Here is a 20903-nt window from a genome sequence, read left to right on the forward strand (position 1 = left end):
GTCCATTAACATCATGGCCAGAAGCATGGCAACATGCAGGCAGACATGTTAGTGGAGAAGGCACTGACAGTTCTCCATTTTGACCCACATGCAGCTGAAGGAGACTGTGTGACACATTGCATGTAGCTTAAGCATAGGAGACTTCAAAGGCCACCCCCACAGTGACACATTTCCTCCAATGAGACCACACCTACTACTACAAGGCCACACTTTCTCATTGTGCAACTCCTTATGGGTCAAGCATTCAAATACAAGTCTATATATAGGGCCATACCTATCCAAACCTCCAAAGAAGGCTTTCCATCATGGTGGACAGCTCCTTAAGACCCTGAAGGTTCTAAACTGACAAATAAAGTAGCTCACTTATATGTATGCATGCCTGAACTTACACACACAAGTATGCTATTAAATTTATTAATATTTCTAACCATATAAGACTATGCTATGGTTATGATCACCATAAAACTCCAGAGAAAATAATAATAATAATAATAATAATAATAATAATAATAATAATAATATATACAGAATTATAAGAAAGATTCATAATTTAGAAATAACTGCAGGGTATAGAAGAAGTTAAATTGTTTGTCTCTTGCAATGGGAATAAGTATTAGAACAAGAACTGAAAAATTCACTCCATGTTCTGTCTTGGGCTTTAGCCTGTATTTTAAAATCATAGACTGCTACTGGTATTTCTGTTCTTCCTTCCAAAGAATCCAATCTTGCTCTTAAATAGCCTTTTGAAGTGAATTGGCTGCATAATTGTAGAAGAGAAAAGTTACCTCCTTCAGTATTGAACAGATGAAAAAGTAATTGATAGGCATTCAGTTCTACAGTTCTCTTCACTGAAAATAATTGTTACTTTTTATCTGTCTTATTCTTGATATCAGAGGTTCAGAAATAATTCTCTTAATTAAAAAACCCATTTGAAATAATTTCCTGTTAAAATATGAATAAAAGAAATAATCTAATCAAGTTATTGAGTATTTTGCCACAGCCACTAACCCTACCCTACCACCAGTGAATAAAGCTAGTCTATTTCATATGCAAGAGATTGTCCCTCCATCCATCTCCTAGTTAACATGCAACTCCACTGCCTTCTGGTCAAGCTTAAATATTTCTGTTTTATTTTTCATTTTTTTTTAAATTTATTACAGTTTATTCACTTTGTATTCCAGCTGTAACTTCCTCCCTCATCCCCTCCCAATCCCACCTTACCTCCATCCTCCCCTCCCATTCCCCTCCCCCAGTCCACTGATAGGGAGATCCTCCTCCCCTTCCATCTGGCCCTAGCCTATCAGGTATCATCAGGACTGGCTGCAATGTCTTCCTCTGTGGCCTGGTAAGGCTGCCCCACCCCCCTCAGGGGAATGTGAACAAGAGCCAGACACTGAGTTCATGTCAGAGACAGCCTGTACTCCCCTTACTAGGGAACCCACTTAGAGACTCAGCTGCCATGGGTTATCTCCATGAATGGTGCTTGGTTGGAGTACCTGCCTCAGAAAAGACTCCTGGGCCCAGATTTTTTGGTTGTGTTGCTCTCCCTTTGGAGCTCCTGTTCTCTCCAGGTCTTTCTATCCCCTCATTCTTTCATAAGATTCCCTGCACTCTGCCCAAAGTTTGGTTATGAGTCTCAGCATCTGCTTTAATACACTGCTGGATTGAGTCTTTCAGAGGCCCTCTGTGGTAGGCTCTTGTCCTGTTCACTGTTTTCTCCCTCTTCCATTGTCCATTCCATTTGCCATTCTGAATGAGGACTGAGCATCTTACCCAGGGTCCTCCTTCTTGCTTAGCTTCTTTAGGTGTTCAGATTTTAGTATGTTTATCCACTCTTACATGACTAATATCCATTTATAAATGAGTATATACCATGTGTGTCTTTCTGCTTCTGAGATACCTCACTCAGGATGATCTTTTCTAGTTTCCCCCACTTGCCTGCAAATTTCATGACTTCCTTATTTTTAATTGCTGAGTAGTATTCCATTGTGTAAAAGTATTACAATTTCTGTATCCATTCCTCAACTGAGGGGTGTCTGGGTTATTTCCAGCTTCTGGCTATTACAAATAAAGCTGTTACAAACATGTTTGAGCAAATGTCTTTGTTGTATACTTGAGCATCTTTTGGATATATGCCTAGGAGTAGTATAGCTGGATTTTGAGGTAGCACTATTCCTAATTTTCTGAGAAAGTGCCAGATTGATTTCCAAAGTGATTGTGCAAGTTTACATTCCCACCAGCAATGGAGGAGGGTTCCCCTTTCTCCACAACCTCTCCAGTATGTGTTGACACTTGTCTATGATCTTAGCCATTCTGATGGGTGTAAGGTGAAATCTCAGGATTGTTTTGATTTGCATTTCCCTGATGACTAAGGACACTGAGTATTTCTTTAAGTGTTTCTCTGCCATTTGGTGTCCTCTATTGAAAATTCTGTTTAGCTCTGTACCCCATTTTTAAATTGTATTACTTGATTCATTGCTGTTTAATTCCTTGAATTCTTAATGAAAATCTTCATTATCCATGCTTAGTTTTGATACCAGGCACACTCCTGCATTGTGATTTCTAGAAGAAAAGAAACAACTTTGTAATTACATTTTTAAATCATTTACTGGGGGAGGGGTACCATGTCACTCACATGTAAGCCAAAGGCCATATTAAGGAAGTCCATTCTGAGGAAGTCCATTCTGTCCTCTGGTCATGTGAGTTCTGGGATGTGTCTGGAGAGAAGCACCTTCACTCACTGAGCCAACCCTTGCATCTCCTTCTTACATGACATTACCAAAGCTCCCTGCTTCAACCCTCTATATAAATCTGGCTTAAAGGCAGAACATACACCATAGGAGTCAATTTTATATTTCAAATTTTTAAAAATACTTGGTGTTTATATATCCTCAAACTGGTCAATCAAACTTAAGTGTTATTGTGTATGACAGGTAAAGTATTAATTCTCATCTTATTGTTTTTATTACACTGTCTTCTCTCGTTATTGACTAAAACATTACATTGCAGACTGTTGTCAAAAGTTACAGAACTGGAAGTAATTTTGGATCATAAATCATTCCTTTAATTTTTATTGCATTTTAATTTATTTGTCATGTGTATAACTACATATATGTATGTGTGGGTTTGCATGCTATTGTGCCTGGCTGGAGGTCAAATGAGAATTTCAGGCCTCATTTCTTCTCTTCACCTTCATCATGTCATTCCTGGGACTAGAACTCGGGCTATCAGATTTGACAGCAGCAGGTGATTTTATGAGCTGAGCCATATTGCTAGCCCCACAAATTGTCTTTAATGTTACCTAATTTATTAAAAATGAACAGGACCAGTAGTTTGGCAGGTAATGTCCATTACTGTACAAGACTAATGATCTAAGTTTCATTGATGGACCTATGTAAAGGCGGAAAAAGCAAACTGACTTCAAGGTGTTTTGTACTTCACATATGCACCAAGACACACAGACCAGCCCCATACATACATAATACACATAAATACGCAAATGTGAGACATGGACCAAAACAGATCACTCTCAAGAAATAAAATGCATACAACTAATCCTTTTTTATGTTCTATATCTTTAACCAACAGGACAATAAAAACTAAAAAATTCTGAAATTTCATCTCACCCCCATCAGAATGGCGAGAAAAAAACTACAACAAAACACAACACCAAAACCAAAACCAAAACAAACAAACATAACAAAAACACCACACAATTACAACAAATGCTAGTGTGGATATGGGGAGAAAGGAACACTGTTCACTGCTTGTAGAAATGTAAACTGTATAGCCATTATGGAAGTCGGTGTGGAGTTACATCAAAATGCTAAAAAGTGATCTCCCACAAGATCTAGAAACACCACTCTTGGGCACATAATCAAAGGTCTCTACATCTTTTTATATTTTAATATATTTTTATTTATTACAATTTATTCACTTTATATCCCATCTCTACATCCTAATACCGAGAAATCCACTCATTCATGTTCAATGATTTCTATTTACAAAAACCAGAATGAAGAAGCAGTTTAGACATCCACGAGTTAATGAATGGCTAATGAAAGTGTGGTGCATTTATGCAGTGAATTATTACTAAGCTACCAAAAAATTAAATTATGAAATTCCCAGGTAAATGGATGGAGTTGTTAAACAGGCCCAGAAAGATAGATGGCCAGTCTTCTCTCTCTTTTGTGGATTTTGGCTTTGACTTCTCAGATGTGTGTGCTCTGTTTGGAATACCCATCAAGATCAGAAAATTAGTTACTGACACTGATGGATGGGCTTTCAAGGAAAGAGAGAAAGAGGTCAATGGCATGGATTAAAGAGAAAGCGTTATATTGGGGTGTGAGGGCAGAGTAGAGGAGGAAAATAATGAAGGATGACTAACAGTAAAAGCTATTTCTTTATTTATTCACTTTCTATCCCAATCACAGCCCTGGAAATTCTATTTGCTCCCTCTGATACATTAGGAATTTACTTTCGTAATGTTATTTTTTTTCTTTAACTACATTTTTAACATTTTTTTCTGTTTGTGACAGTAGCTTTTATTAAAAAATTGTTGGTAAATTCTGGGCCAATATTCTACTTGTACCGTTTAACTTTGATATCCTATGTTTACATACATGTCTATGTGTGCACTCAACTGTATGTAAACATGTAAAGACCAGAGATTGACGTCAGGTGTCTTCCTCTATGGCGCTTTACTTTGCTTTTTGTGTTGATACATTTGTACCATGGTGCATGTGCAGAGATCAGAGGCAACTGAGGTGTTGGCCCTCATCCAACAGTGAAGATGATGATGATGATGAAAGAATAGTTAATGCACTAATTTATAAGTAAACTGAAATTATGTAGCACAGGCAAATTTGAGAAATTAACAACAAAGACAGGCACAGGAGCTAGAGTATTGCTCAGTGTTTGAAGTGTTTGCTATGAAATTAAGACAACTGAATTCAGAACTTCAGAACTCATGTAAATGCCAGGTTTGCATCCCGAGTATTTTCACTGGACACTTTAGAGGGCAGAGAATGGGCATTCTGCAGGAGAAGCTGCATAGCAACAGTAGCTGTATTGGTAAGCTCCAAGTCTGACCTAGAGACCTTGTCTCAATGGAACAAGGTGGACAGTAGTAGAACAGAATACATGATGTCCTCTGATTCTGCACACGCTCACATGTTCACTCCCGCACATATATGTGCAGCTTACATACAAAGAGTGGTTGCAAGTTTTTTGTTGTATGATATGTAGCTTAACTTTACACACACACACATGCACACTCACCCCTCCCACACACACACAACACCCCAAAAGCAGCAGCGATCAGAATGTGAGTCATAGAAGAAAAGAAAAAGATCGCGATTGGAACAGAGACAATAATTCAAATCATTACAATTCTCAGCTGCTGAGTTGTGAATCATAGAAAATAAATGTATGAACCTTGTCTTCCTATCATTATATAGTTATTGATGGGACTTTCTCCCAAGGAAAGGGCAGGGGAATCTGTAGCTGTAGGTACTCCATCAGTGTCTGGGAAGCAGGAGCCAATCTGTGATGCACTGACCCAAGTGCAGGGTTTTGCATTTGAAGAAGGATGTCTCCAAGTCTATTCTCCTAGATTCACATTGCTCTAGACATTTCTTGAATGGAGCAGGTATTTACATCCATCTGACATTTTTTTTTAAAAAGGAAATTATGTAATTATATGTGCCAGAACAATTATCAAGACCATTCTAGTCAAATTGTTATTTCCCAGAGCAAAAATGAAATGTTGCAAAATGCCTTTTAAAAACACTATTCTTTAATTTTACTTTAATAAAAAGCAGCACATGTAATAAGGGGGTTCTCCATTACACTGTCATGCATACATGTGGTGGTTATACTTTGCTTATATTTATCCTCCTATTCCACAGCCTCCCATGTCCCTTCTGTCCACTCACTATGAGATTTCTTAAAATACAAAAAAAAAAAAAAAAAAGAACTGTGATAGATCCTAGCTATACTAATCCTGGGTTTGTATAGTCTCCACATTAACATACCATGGAGGACCCACACCCATGTTTATCATTACACTCTTCATAACTGCAAAGAACTGGAACCAGTCTAGAAACCCATCAATGGCTGATCATATAAAGAAAATATGAAATTTTATACCCACAATTGAATTTTATGTGTCTGTAAGATATAGGTAAGAAGGATGAAGTCACCATGATATTTGCAGCAAAACAGATGGAACGGGACATTATGCTAAGTGAAACAGCCAGATTCAGAAAAGAAAACACTTGTTTTTTTTCCTCATATGTGGAAATAGGTGTGTGTGTGTGTGTGTGTGTGTGTGCAGTACATTGAAGTAGAAAGAGGACCATATTAGGGGAAGAAGAGCTCTTAAGATAGAAGAATAGATCTATTATTTGTCTATTGGTGTATCATCTATTATTTTTATCTATCACTCAGTTATCATGTGTCATTTATTACTATCATCTATCTATCTAGTATATAATCTTTGCATCACTCAGTCTGTTTATCTATTATCTACCAATCATATACTCATTTTTTGTCATTTTTATTCTACTACCATATATTTATACCTGTCTAACAACCTATTATCTAACTATACTATATCTATCCTTCTCTATCATCTATCTAATCCAATAATGTTTTTACACCTAATTAAATAATTCTGAAATATGGACTGATGTTTTACAGTTCAAAGTGAAGGAATTCAATGTTAATTTTCACCTCTATTTCAATTCAGAACAATTGCTTATTAAATAATTTCCTTTTACAAATAAAACAATAAAAGATAATAAAACATTTTCAAGTAGAGAAAATATCTGTGTGTGATGATCCTCTTTATAGGAAACTTCTCATGTAAAAGGCTACCTTGATCCCTTATATTTTAGGAGCAAGATTATCACATTTCTAGTTATAAAATAAAAACACTTCAGAAGAAAAGATTAAAAGTATGGAAAAATATATAAAGTTGTACGGGATATACGATTTTATATAATATGTTTAGCAGATACCCTGTTAAAGGATGAAAATAGGTGCTTATATTTAATTAGGAGCATTTGACTTTTCAATAAAATGATGACAGGGAAAATAAAATTTTAAATTGTGGTATTTGACTTCTCAACTCTGTTTCTTTCCCTTTGTCACGCTGAATTTCTCTACATGTTTCCTTTTATACCAAACTTTTACTTATTAAAGTGGGACAGAATACATCAGAGCTTGTGTATTTACTTATTTTGCGGAACAAATTGGCCCCTATCTTTTCTTCAAGAAGAAGAATGAATCCCAACCTGTTTTATAAGGCCTAAGCCCATGGTTCAGCCCCCAAACCTGGGATGTTGATTCAAGTTTTCTGTATTTGCCTTATGAAGAACAAAGCAGTATGGTAACATGTTTATTGGTTACTTTTTATTGTCGCTGAGACAACCTACCTGCTGAAACTAACTTCAGGAAGAAAGAATGTATTTGGGTTCTCACTCTGAGGGTGTACTCCATGTAGGGAAAGTCATGCTGCAAGAGAACGGGAAGGCTGCTGGCATTCTGTGTCCGAGAAGCACAAGATTAATGCTGCTGCTCAATTCCTTCTTTTTATTTAGAACTTCCCAAAGGACTGTTGGGAACATTATTTTGCCCACATTATGGGTGAGTTTCCCCACCTCCGTTAATTTGATCCAAGTATTCCCTCAAAGATGTAACCAGATACATATCTGCAGTGAGTCTCCATCTTGTCAGAGGTTGGTGAGATGTATCCTTGTGTAGAGGAATTTCTACATACCATGACAAGCTGAGTTTGTTCCCAACAAAAACATGTAAAGGTAATAGGAGAGATCTAATTACACAAGGCTGTCCTCACTGTGTCCACACTCATGCTATAAAACAGGTGCCCAGTGTACACCACATACATACATACATAATAAGAAATAAAGTTACACAATAAAATACTTTTGGTTAAACATTAGCGATCATAAAGCTACAACACTCAAGCAAGTCCTTCAGAGTATGAATACATAGTCTACTCCATGCTAGTGGTGGACAGTTAAACAAAACAGTCCATGCCAAACATTTGGTACAGCATCTGTTATGTGGCAGCTGTAATAAATGACATGCATTAAAACGGAATTATTCTGCCTTTCACAAACTCAAACACAGTATAGTACAGACTAAATTTCATTCTGTTACTTATTAAATAGTGTAAAAAATGGAAAGAAATACAATAATGGAAAAAATATAAAATTGTAACTATTCTTACTCATGTTGATTAGGCACCAGAAATATGTCTATCTAACAAGCAACACAGGGACCTAAAGAAATGGCTCAGCAGTTAGGAGCACTTTTTGCTTCTGTAGCAGATTGTAGTTTCGTTCCTGGTACCCATATCGGGTGGCTCACAACCACCTGTAACCCCAGCTCCTGGAGCTGCTCTCTACTCACCTCTCTGAGCACCTGCATACACAGACTTAGATAACACACACACATACACACACACACACACACACAAATAAATAAATAAATAAATAACCTTAACAAATAACACTTAGTTTACTGGGGGAAAACTGTTAGGCTGTCATTGTTTTCTCTTTGACAATGTAATGCTACTTAGCAATGTGACATTCTTGTGTGTTCAACTGTGATGTTCCTGGAAAAGTAAACAAGTGAAGACATTCCATGATTCCTATCAGCATAACATAATCTCCTTTTCTAATTCAACAAAACAAAACAAACAAATTGCATCTTGTTTGATGTTGATGTTTATGTGTGGGTCACGCAAATCTTAAAATATGTGAAACACTATTTTCCTCTCATAAAAGCATAATGAGAGGGTTTAATTGCTGCTTTGACATTTTAAGACACAGGTCACACGTTTTAACGACACCTGTTAAATTATAGCTGCCAAGATATTGTTTGTGGCATAATATAACATGGCATTCCAACTAACTGTAAGCAGGAGCTATAATTGTGATACCAAACAATAGTCTCTGGGATCAAACCACTTTGAATTTCTGCATAATGATAACAGATCATCTACCACAAATTCAATCAAGTTCTTTATGTCAGCAAATGCTATGCACAAATTGATGTCTTTCTCTCATTTCCAAAGAAGAGATGAATATATTTTTAATATCTGAGTGTCTTTATTTTAAAGAGCTGCTTTACTTTAATTAAATAATATTTGTTTAAAGTTTTACATAGCTTTATAATGAATTTCAGCCATTTTTGCTCTCTTTCATCCTCCTCCAAGCCCCAATAGACATTTTCTTAATAAGACACCTGCTGTTTTCATGTCCCCTTTTTGTGTGAGATCACTGAATTTAATTTGTACCCTGCTCATGCCTGGATGGGAGATTATTTACTGGAGTGAAGGCACTTAGCAGGGGTTAACACCATTGAAGAAAATAACCCCTGCTTAAACATGTATTAATCGCCAGTAGTCTCTAAAGGAATGTAGGGCCTTGTAGGCCACTCTTCAACTCATTTTGAAATGATAAAGAGCCCAATTTTTAAAAATTATTTTAATATAATTTTTTATTTGTTACAATTTGTTCACTTTGTATCCCAGCTGTAGCCTCAACCTCATCCTCTCCCAATCCCTCCCTCCTTCCCTCCCTCACCTCCTCCCATGCTCCTTCCCCAGTCCACTGAGAGTGGAGGACCTCCTCCACTTCCATTTGACCCTAGCCTCAGGACTGTCTTTCATAGTCTTCCTCTGTAGTCTGGTCGGGCTGCTCCCCCCTCACTGGGAACAAAGAGCCAGCCACTGAGTTCTTTTCAGAGATAGACCCTGTTCCCATTACAAGGGAGCCCAGTTGGAGACTGAGCTGCCACTGGCTACCTTTGTCCAGGAGGTCTAGGTTATCTCCATGCATGGTCCTTGGTTGGAGTGTCAGTCTCAGAAAAGACCACTGGGCCCAGATTTTTTTGGTTCTGTTGTTCTCCTTGTGGAGCTCCAGACTCTCCCAGGTCTTTCTATCTCTCCCTTCTTTCATAAGATTGCCTACACCCTGCCCAAAGTTTGGCTATGTGTGTCAGCATCCGCTTTAATACCTGCTGGGTAGAGTCTTTCAGAGTCCCTCTGCGGTAGGCTCTTGTCTTGTTCCTTATTTTCACCCTCTTCCAATGTTTGTCCCATTTGCCTTTTTGAATGAAAATTGAACATTTTACCCAGGGTCTTCCTTCATGCTTAGCTTCCTTAGGTGTACAGATTTTTGTATGATTATCCTATATTATATGTCTAATATCCACTTATAAGTGAGTATATACCATGTATGTCTTTCTGCTTCTGGGAGAGCTCACTCAGGATAATCTTTTCAAATTCTTACCATTTGCCTACAAATTTTTCATGATTTCCTTGTTTTTTAATTGATGAGTAGTATTCCATTGTGTAAATATACCACAATTTCTGTATCCATTCCTTAATTGAGGAACATCTGGGTTGTTTTCAGATTCTGCCTATTATGAATACAACTGCCAAAACCATACAATGGAAAAAAGATAGCATCTTCAAGAAATGATGCTGATCTAACTGGATAGCTACATGTAGAAAAATGAAAAGATATCTACACTTATCACCTTGAACAAAACCAAAGTCCAAGTGGATCAAAGACCTCAGACACACTAAACCTGTTAGAAGTAGAAGTAGGGAAGAGCCTTGAGCTCATTGGCACAGGAGGCAACTTCCTGAACAGAACACCAATAGCACAGGCTCTAAGGTTTACAATCAATAAATGGGGTCTGGAGAGAACAGGAGCTCCACAAGGACCAAACATATCTGGGCAGAGTGGCTTGTCTGAGACAGATTCTCCAACCAGGGACCATGCATGGATATAACCTATAACCCCAACTCGAAAAAAGCCCATGGCAGCTCAGTAGGCAAGTGGGTTCCCTAGTAAGGGGAAGAGGGACTGTCTCTGGCATAAACTCTGTGGCTAACTCTTTGACCTCCCCACTCCCCGTGGGTGGGAGGAGCAGCATAGCTAGGCCACAGAGGAGGACATTGCAGCCAGTCTTGATGAAACCTGATAAGCTAGGATAGTATGGAAGGGGAGGTGGCCCTCCCCTATCAGTGGACTGGGAGAGGGGCAGGGAGGAGATAAGGGAGGGATGGTAGGATTGGGAGAGAATAAGAGAGGGGGCTACACCTGGGATACAAAATAAACTGTAATTAATATAAAAATAAAACTTTAATTAAAAAATAAATAAATGGGACCACATGAAGCCAAAACGTTTCTGTAAAGCAAAGCTCACTCTCCTCAAAACAAAACAACAGCCTACGGATTGGGAAAGCATCTTCACCAACCCTATATCTGACAGAGGGCTAATATCCAGAATATATAAACAACTCAAGAAGATAAACAGCAACAAATCAAGTAATCCAATTAAAAAATGGGGTACAGAGCTAAACAGAGAATTCTCTGTAGAGGAATATCTAATGGCAGAAAAACAAAGAAATGCTCAACATCCTTACTCATCAGGGAAATGTAAATCAAAATGACCCTGAGATTTCTACCTTACACCCATCAGAATAGCTAACATCAAGAACTCAGGTGACAATACATGCTGGAAAGGATGTGGAGAAAGGGGAACTCTCCTCCACTGCTGGTGGGAATGTAAACTGGTACAGCCACTTTGGAAATCAATTTGGCGCTTTCTCAGACAACTAGGAATAGCGCTTCCTCAAGATCCAGCTATACCACTCCTGGGCATATGTCCAAAAGATGGCCAAGTACACAGTGAGGAGCCCAGTATTATAGAAGTTCTTGTTAGAAGGGCTCATGGTGATTGTTTCTGTCTAGTTTTTGTCACACTAAATAGAAACAGGAGGTATTCTTTGTCTCAGTGTCACACACACAGCAAGACTTGCTCTTAGGTCACATATAAACATAACCTCAGAGAACACTAAAATGTATCAATGTCACATTAAAGAATGAAAACATTGATGTCTTCTTGGATTAAATTGACCAAGAATGAGGCCAAATTTGTATTCTCCATCTCTTTAATTGTATCTTCCAGTTTTGTGTAGTTTGTGGTTACTGGCCTGTCTGTAGTATGTGCCTGATCTTTCCCTGTTGTCTCTCTTTAGCAAAGATTTTTCTCAACCTTTATTGAACAGGACAGAACACATGTCACAGAAAAGCAATGACGCACTTGTTATAGAAACTTCTAACTCGGTTTTATAAGGGGAAAAAGTCACCCAGCTGACTCAGAATAGCATACAGATATTATCAACCTGCATCTATGAGGCTTGCAACATTTATGGTAGATATATGTTTTAATGTTCCATCCACTGTGTTGGCTATTTTCAGCAAATGATTTTCAATGATTACCATAGCGCAAACACACACACACACACACACACACACACACACACACACACACACAAACACAGAGTCATGGAAGAGAACCTAACAACCTAACGAGAGTAAAGTTATTCACTTAGCTTTGGTTATGAAAGCTGATTCCATGAGAAATGAAAAGCAAGTGAGGTTTGATACATTGGCTCTAAAAGCAGGTTAAACTTACACAGGCTGAATATATAGTCAGAGAGCAAATTAATTAAATGACCTTTGCTGTGAGGTCTGCCAAAAGTCCAGTCTTTTAGGAGTCAAGATATATTTTTATAAAAATACCACTACAAAAATGGAGCATGAGCCATTGTCATTCTGATCCTGAGGCAAATTTATTTACATTTGATTTCTTTTCCATTCTTTCAAAGCCATTCAAATCAGCTGGTGCATGCCTTTAATCTCTGTACTCAGGGAGACAGAAGCAAGTGGATCTCAGCAAACTTAGGGTCAGCATGGTCTACAAAGTGAGTCCAGGACACAAGTTAGCCAATGCTACATAGAGAAATCCTGTCTCAAAACACCAAAAAAATAATAATAAAACAAAGATAGAAAAAGAAAAGAAATGAAGAAATGAGTGTTTGATGCTTTTGATGTCCTGATTAGTCTGAAAAAATTTTATGTAAGATGCTCATCTAACTAAAGTGATGAAAACTTTCCAATAGGAATGACAGCTTGATCTAACAGCAGATACTGTGTGAGCATTCTACAATTTCAGCCTTAATCATTCCTGATAAAAAAACATGAAGTCAAGGGCAACATCCCACTGAGGCTGAATAATGGTGTTATGAAAAGAGCCCACAGACTGTTGTTTCAATATGACAGGTAAACTGAAGAGCTTGATGGATATTCTTTACAAAACATTGTGAACAACAACAATAAAAAAAACCCCAAACAAACAAACAAATAAAACCTGGGCACTCCTGTTTTACAAGTATACCAAAATTGGTAACCATATTCCTCATAAAAAATGCTTTTCAGAACATGGTAAATATCATTCTATATTTAAAAATTTTTGTGTGTGCATACACAAGTATGTTGATATGTGAAGTGGGACGGCATGTATGTTTGGGTGTGTGTGCACATTGGTGTGGTTGCTAGAGGACAATCTCCAAGATTCTCTAGAGGAACAACTTCTCTGTCTTTGTTCTTTGTGATAGGGTCTCTCACTGGCCTATAGCTCTACAACTAAGTGAAACAGAATGAGCCTACAGCTTCAAGGAATCCTCCATTCTCCATCTTCTCAGTGCTTACATCACAAAAAATCGTGACACTACAGCCAGATTCTGGCCATCAAACTCAAGTCTTGCTTTCAAAGAAAGAACTTTAAGAAGTGATCTATCTTTCTAACCTCTGATACACACTTCATGTAAAGCTCAGACTAGAAAAAAGTATTCACATTAGGCTGGTTGCTATAACTTTAAGCAGGAAAGCATTTGTACCAAGTTTGTAGAGTATAATTTATGCATATCATTGTCTTCAATCATTGTCAATAATCATTGTCTTCAATGATTACTCTTCTTTTCTTCTTCTTCTTCTTCTTCTTCTTCTTCTTCTTCTTCTTCTTCTTCTTCTTCTTCTTCTTCTTCTTCTTCTTCTTCTTCCTCTTCTTCATTGGGGATTTTATTTGTTCTTTTGTTTTAATATAGGCTCTCTATCTGTATTGAAACTCCTTATGGAAAACCCAGGTTGGCCTCATACTCACAGAGATTTGCCTGTCTCTACCTACCAACTGCTGAGGCTAAAGGCATGCAAATCCATTATTTCTTAAACCTAATACAAACCAAAATATATGTAGGTTTGTATAATATACATAAGTCCTTAAATTTTCAATTAAATATTGAGTAAGAATTTTTTTTCAGAAATGTTGCTTATTAAAGGGGATACTTGATTGTTTTACTCTGTCTTCCAAAACAATCAAGCCTTCTATTCAACAAGGCAAAGAAGATTCTTACAAGTCGGAAACTAAGGCACCTGTCTGAAATTACTACTGTAATAACATCGGCAATCAAGCCAAAATTACAATGAACATGTGTTTGTCTAGATACGGGCTTGCACTTCTCAGCACTTACCTACGGGCTCTGAGGCTATTTCAAGAACAGCAGCTTCTGAATAATTTCTCAGACTAGATGATCTTTTATATGCTTTCACTTCTAAAAACATAAATATATTTTTTTCAGAGTGAAAATTACACCGAGAGAATGTATATAAACTGGGGTTGTGCGTGTCAGTAGACTGGTTACCATTATTGTATTACAGTTTTTCCTTATTATGTTATTCAACAGTCGTTTGAGATGCAATAATTACAAAAGAAAAAGATCACTTCATATCCCCAGAAAGACCTTTCTCTCTCTCTCTCTCTCTCTCTCTCTCTCTCTCTCTCTCTCTCTCTGTTTTCTCTTTCTCTCCCTCATCTTGCTTTCTTTGTAATTTCTATCTCTCTGTTGTTCCTCTCTATTTTCTTTGTTATCTGTCATCTCTCTGTCTCTGCTTCTGTCTGTCTCTCTTGTATCTTTCCCTGTCTCTCTGTCTCTGTGTCTGTGTCTCTGTATATCTCTTCATCTCTGTCTATCTGTCTCTCTCTCTCTCCCTCTGTGTTTCCTGTGGCTGGCATCAGGCTTCAGCATTTTCTTATGTTAGTATGAGATACATAGGTAAGTTTCAATTCTCTGAGGTGCTTTGTTTCTTAGTTTCCCAAAAAAAAGTACAGACATGTTTCTTTAGAATATAGACAATTGTTCATATTCATCATATCCACTTATCTCCCCAGCCTTTTGGGTTTATAAACAGGTGGTGGTGGTATCATGGGTATCTATTTGCATCATAATCCACCATAATGATTTTGTTGCTATTTCATAATATCATTGCCAAAAATAACAGTAAATTCCAATAACATTGAAATTGTTATCTTGCTGCTGTTATTCTTACTGTGTTATGTGACATTTATGTAGGATGTGCAATATTTGCAAGACCAAGATACTACTTTATATCTCAGAAAAGCCTGTGTCTGTCTTTCTCTGCCTCTTTCTCTCTCTCTCTCTCTCTTTCTCTCTCTCTCTCTGTAACCTCCCTCTTTCCATGTGGAATACAAGTGGAAAATTATAAACTGAAACAATAAATATCACTCTCACTTGATGTCATATGGAATTCAGACTTTGGACTGAGGCTGTGTGTAGATTTTCTAGACTTCTGTGTTTTTGTGCAAAAGGAAGAGAAAATTGTACGTTTAAAATTTATAAGAGCAGGAGTGCAGGTCAACACCAGAACATCTACAACACGGTTTAATCTTCACATTTACTCAATTTTTTTTCTCTTGTGTATGTTGTGGTGTACATGCATATGTATGCATGCTTGTGAGCACACATGTGTTCATAGATGTATGGAGGCCATAGGCTGACATCAGAGGCCTTCTTTTATTTCCCACCTTATTCAGTGAGGCAGGAGATTTCAATTGAGCCCAAAGCTTAGCTTCTACCCATCTAGCAAGCTCATTTCCTCTATTGCTCTAGCCTTCTTTTATTGATATTAGAAGCCGATCTTTGGCCCTCCAAAGTAGATTGAAAACCAGAAGTTATCCAGGAATCCTCTAGGCCTTCAGCACCAGATTGGGACTATGCAACTACTAGACTGGACCTTCCCAGTGTCATACAGCCAATGTTTTTACTACCTAGGCCACCCTGTGTAAGCCATTCTAATATTTTCTCTTTTAATGTATATGTAGTGTATGTATAGGTATATATATATATATATATATATATATATATATATATATATATGTATATATAATTAAATGAGTTATAAAAACCTGAGTGAGCCACTGAGGCAAGGGTAATAGAATCAGGCTGAAAGGATTCATTCAAAAGAAGCAGAAATTGTGGAACCTTTTTTTTTTTTTTTTTTTTTTTTTTTTTGCATCTGAGGAATAGGCACCCATTCAAGACAGCAAAAGCAAATGGTTCATTTTTTTGTAATTATGCTCAAATTCTTATGTTTAAGCGAAACACCATCTGAACAGAAGCTCATCTTCCTGGAGCGGAGCTTCTTGGCAAGATGCAGTCACTTATTAGTGCCATCACATTGCTCAATTACACCAAACCACAGATGCACAAACGAGGCAGTGAGGGGAGGCTCCACAGAGAGTGCTGGGTGAGCCAGCTCTTTCCAGGAAATTGTTTTCTGTCTCTTATTTCTTCAATTACCTTCTTCTCTTCTTCCCTCCCCCTTTGGCTCCCTTCCTTCCTTTCTCAGTCTCTGCAGAGGATAAATAAAAACTACCAACTATTTATTTTGGGTAGTTTACATGTTTGGAAGTCAATATTTTTACAAAGATGAAATATTTCACCAAGTTCCACACTGGAGTGATTGATAACTGTCATTTGTGTAATTAGTCACTATAATTACATGAGTAAATTACTCTGAAATAAAGCCCTTGTTAATCACATTTTGTTCAGTAGGAAATAAGTTCACTGTCTTTCTGGGGCTTAGATAATAATGACACTGGGGAGGAGCTGAAGTGTAACTAAATGCATTCAGCAACAGGTCACAACTTAAGCAACCTCAATCCTTTTCCAGAAACGACTACATTTTCATAACACTAAGCATGCGTGGGTATCTATTCTTTGCAGAAGAAACTCAGATGAGCTACAGAACCATCTCAGTTTTGTGCTTTTCTGGAAGGTAGCTTGGGGAGCCCATTACCTCTGCCTCCTTTCCCACCACCCTAAAGAATAGTGTGACTCCTGGGAAGTAAAGTCATTTGCGTGGAAGAACTAAGTCCATGAAAATTCCCACTTTAATGTATCCAAAGTTTATTGCAGGGGCAGTACTCATTGAGATACTCCAGCTTTGCAAAAATATTGACTTCCAAATATCTAAACTACCAAAAATAAATAGTTGATAGTTCTTATCCATTTTTTATTTTAATTTTTATTAATTACACTTTATTCACTTTGTATACCTTTGTGGACCCCTCCCTCCTTCCCTCCCAATCCCACCCTCCCTCCCCCTTCTCCACACATGCCCCTCCCCAAGTCCACAGATAGGGGAGGTCCTCCTCTCCTTCCTTCTGATTCTAGTCTATCAGGTCTCATCAGGAGTGGCTGCACTTATTTATCCTCTGGAGAGACTGAGAAGGGAAGGAAGAGAGCCAAAGTGTTGGGGAGGGGATGGAAAAGGAAAAAAAAAAGGTAAATGAAGAAATAAGAGATAAAACACAATTTCCTGAAAAGATCTGCCTCACCCAATGTGTTCTGTGGAGCCTTCCCCTTCGTGTTAAGGTGTCAGGACACCAGGAACAAAAATGAAAAAGGAGACAAAGGGAATCTGCACATTTGATCACTCTCTGGTGTCACAATCTCTAATCCTTCAGGTACTCTATATCCATGTATTGGGTTGTCATCCATATAAGTACAGTTCCAGACTCCATTCCTTTATTCTTATTACACATGAAAGCAGCAAGTGTACTATTGCTCTGATTTACTGCACGTACAAAGGACCATAGAATTAATGTAACACTGAGGTCTATTTTGTCACCAGATTTAAGCTTTGCCTCTCCCTTTTTTTATATAATAATACTTATTTATTTTTTAACCAATAAAACTTATCTGGTTTATTGAAACACTAGACATTGATTATAGAACTCCAACACTATCTATTTAAGTTTACTCAATTTGCATTAACCAACATGTAGGAGGGAAATTTCCCCTAAACCTGTATATTACGAAAAGAGCAAGGACAATAACATTCATGCAAAAACAGTATTACTAAGTCACCAGGTATTACTGAGAGATTCACAGTTAATGAATGGGCTAGATGGATGGTCCTGTGGCCATGTCTGTGAAAGGCTATTTTATCTAATGATAAATGTGAGAGAGCTTGGCCCAACGTGGGCACACTATGCCTAATCAGGTTGGTATGGGCTATATAAAATCTTAGCTGGGTCTAAGGCAGTGGACAATCAAGGCTGGAAAGAACATTTCTCTCAGGGTTCTGCTTCAGTTCCTGCTTATGTCCCCGCCGTAATTTACTTTGATGATAGACAGTGACAGTAAGTCAAATAAATGTTCCCCCTTAAAACTACTTCTGCTACTATAACATATCTTACCAAAGAAAACAAGCAACAAAAACACATCTATTTGTAATTTTTAAAAAGAGGTATCAGAAGTAAAATTGTCTCTGTTCTGATTTGTACCAATGTCTCAACATAGTTCATGTGCTAGGTTTTTATCCCATTAACTCAGTTCTATGCTCATCTCATTTATATACATGTGATGAATGGAGCCTAATGTAGACTCAGAAACTGACTACAAAGATATCTGAGCAGCCAATCAATGCCTTTAGCATTTCTTATATTTTTTCCTGTGTATGGATACAAAGTAGAAGCCAACTTAAGTGAATCCTGAGCATGAATATATATTAAATCCTATCAGTTCGACTTCCTGTTCCTGTGTTTATCATGACCAAAGGCATCTTATAGGAGAACAGTTTATTTGCCTCTCTTAAGAGCTTGTTCCTTTGGGATCTGATGTATCCTGGGCTGGCATCAGCTTATGTAGGTGAAAAGAATCTTGAGCTTCTGACCCCTGCACATGTACCCTCCATCACCTGCAGGGATTATAGCTCTGCACCACTGTCGTGCTGAATGTTGGGCCCAGGGTCTCATGCATGCTCATCAAGCCCTCTTCTCACTGAACTAAGTGGCAGGTTCTAGTTAATCCTTGTGTGTGTGAGAGAGAGAGAACGCCATAAAATGCCTTTTATAAAAATGTTTAAGCATAATACATAATATTTTGCATTTGGCTTCTTGCACTTATCTTTATGCATCCACATTGTTTTGTATATGTTGTGTACACTGGGAATTTACTCATTTCTCTGTAGACTAAATGTTTTATTACATATGTGTTCATCCATTATCTACTTGAAGAATGTGTGAATTCATTCCAAGTTTTTGGAGTGATTTATAATATGTTTTATAAAATTATATTACATATAATATATTATATATAATACATTATATGTGTGTTTATATAATATTATATATAATGTTACTTTTATAATATTGGAGTGGAAAAAGTCACACAACTTAGACATTGTAAAACCAACAAATATCTCTTTAAGTAGTAATGGAAACCAACAATCTTCTTAGCATTCTGTTTTTTTATCTTATGTTCCAACTTCACCCACAATGCCCACATAATTAATATTCAAGCTACAAAAATCACCATGATATTAGGTAAAATATCTAATTGTGCTTAAACAACACAGCCTGTGTTAATCTGCTCTAAGAAACCGCATATCTCTACCTTCTTAAGGCATCATGAGCATCCGCCAAAACAGCATCCAAAGAGAGGAATGGAAATGCATTACCTGGTGTTAACAGGATGACCGACATCGTGATGAGTGAGCATACTACCAAGATCACCAGCAGGGCAATAGCAATTCCCTTCCAGTTCCTCTGTGGAGGGCTGTTACTTCCCAGTTCCTACAGAGACAGAAAGGGAGTCTCATAATTATACATGCTCCAGGAGAAATACTTTCTAAAGGAAAGATTCAGCACGGGCACAATCACAGTTTGAAAGCTGATTAGAATCAGTTTTCTCTTCAGCAGCGTCTTTAATTATTCAAAGGTGCATGGATTGTAGATGTGTGTCTTTTGGGGAGTGCAAACTCCTTTCTCCAGCAGAGAAGGTAGCAGGGCTTTATACCTGCCGTCTTGGGGTAGATAGTGCTCCAATGAATTAACTGAGGGCAACAGCCCCTGCACAGGTGCTGGGGAGCAGCAATGCCAACTTACATGTCCCATCACTACAGTGGAGGATACCGCAAAGGATTAGATACACATTCATTCTTGAAGAACTGTCAGCTGATGTTCTAAACGTATGAGGAAAAACAGTGGAAACAAGAAAAGGTCGCACGAACTTCTCTACCATCAAACAGTGCATATTTGTCAACTCAGCAGGGTTTTTTTTTAAATATATAATTTATTTAACTTTATTTTATGTGCATTGGTGTGAGGGTGTCAGATCACCCGGAACTGGAGGTACAGACAGTTGTGAGCTGCCATGTGGGTGCTGGGAGTTGAACCTGGGTCCTTTGGAAGAACCGACAGTGCTCTTAACCACTGAGCCATCTCTCCAGCCAGGTTTTAAAAATATTTTTACCAGCATTAAAAACGAGCACAGTGTAGTAGCTAACTGAGTTCTTCTATCAATGGTTAAAAACATCCTCTCACTGGGCAGTGTGCAGATATATGGAGGAGCTAGGCCGGATGCAACAGGGAGAGGTGAACACCTCTCACAATGCACAGAGTGGAGCTACTCAGTTTTCAGCTGACCCAAGTTCTGTCCTGCCGCCTGGAAATGGAGAAGCTCAGTTTGCAGAGGTGAAGTCTAAAACACACAAGTTCGAAGGCAGCGTCAGATTTTCACTGAAATAACATTATACAACATGGAGCCTGGAACTGCAGGGATGGCTCAGGATTTCAGAGCGATTAATGCTCTTGCAAAGGACCCCATTTCTGCTTCCAGCACTACATTAGGTAGTGCACAATCGCTTGCA

The 20903-nt window shown here is 37.8% G+C and overlaps 1 protein-coding gene across 2 annotated transcripts in view; it reads right to left on the reverse strand.

Moving 5' to 3' along the window:
• Window positions 1-20903, reverse strand: part of Dpp10 (dipeptidyl peptidase like 10) — a 1523950-nt gene that overhangs the window by 544599 nt on the left and 958448 nt on the right. For both annotated transcript variants that reach the window (XM_060371777.1, XM_060371776.1), the window contains exon 2: window positions 19713-19827. In XM_060371777.1, coding sequence (XP_060227760.1) covers window positions 19713-19827 — 115 coding nt within the window. The remainder of the gene's footprint in view (window positions 1-19712; window positions 19828-20903) is intronic.

The sequence above is a fragment of the Meriones unguiculatus genome, chromosome 18 (genome assembly GCF_030254825.1).
Source record: "Meriones unguiculatus strain TT.TT164.6M chromosome 18, Bangor_MerUng_6.1, whole genome shotgun sequence".
NCBI lineage: Eukaryota > Metazoa > Chordata > Mammalia > Rodentia > Muridae > Meriones > Meriones unguiculatus.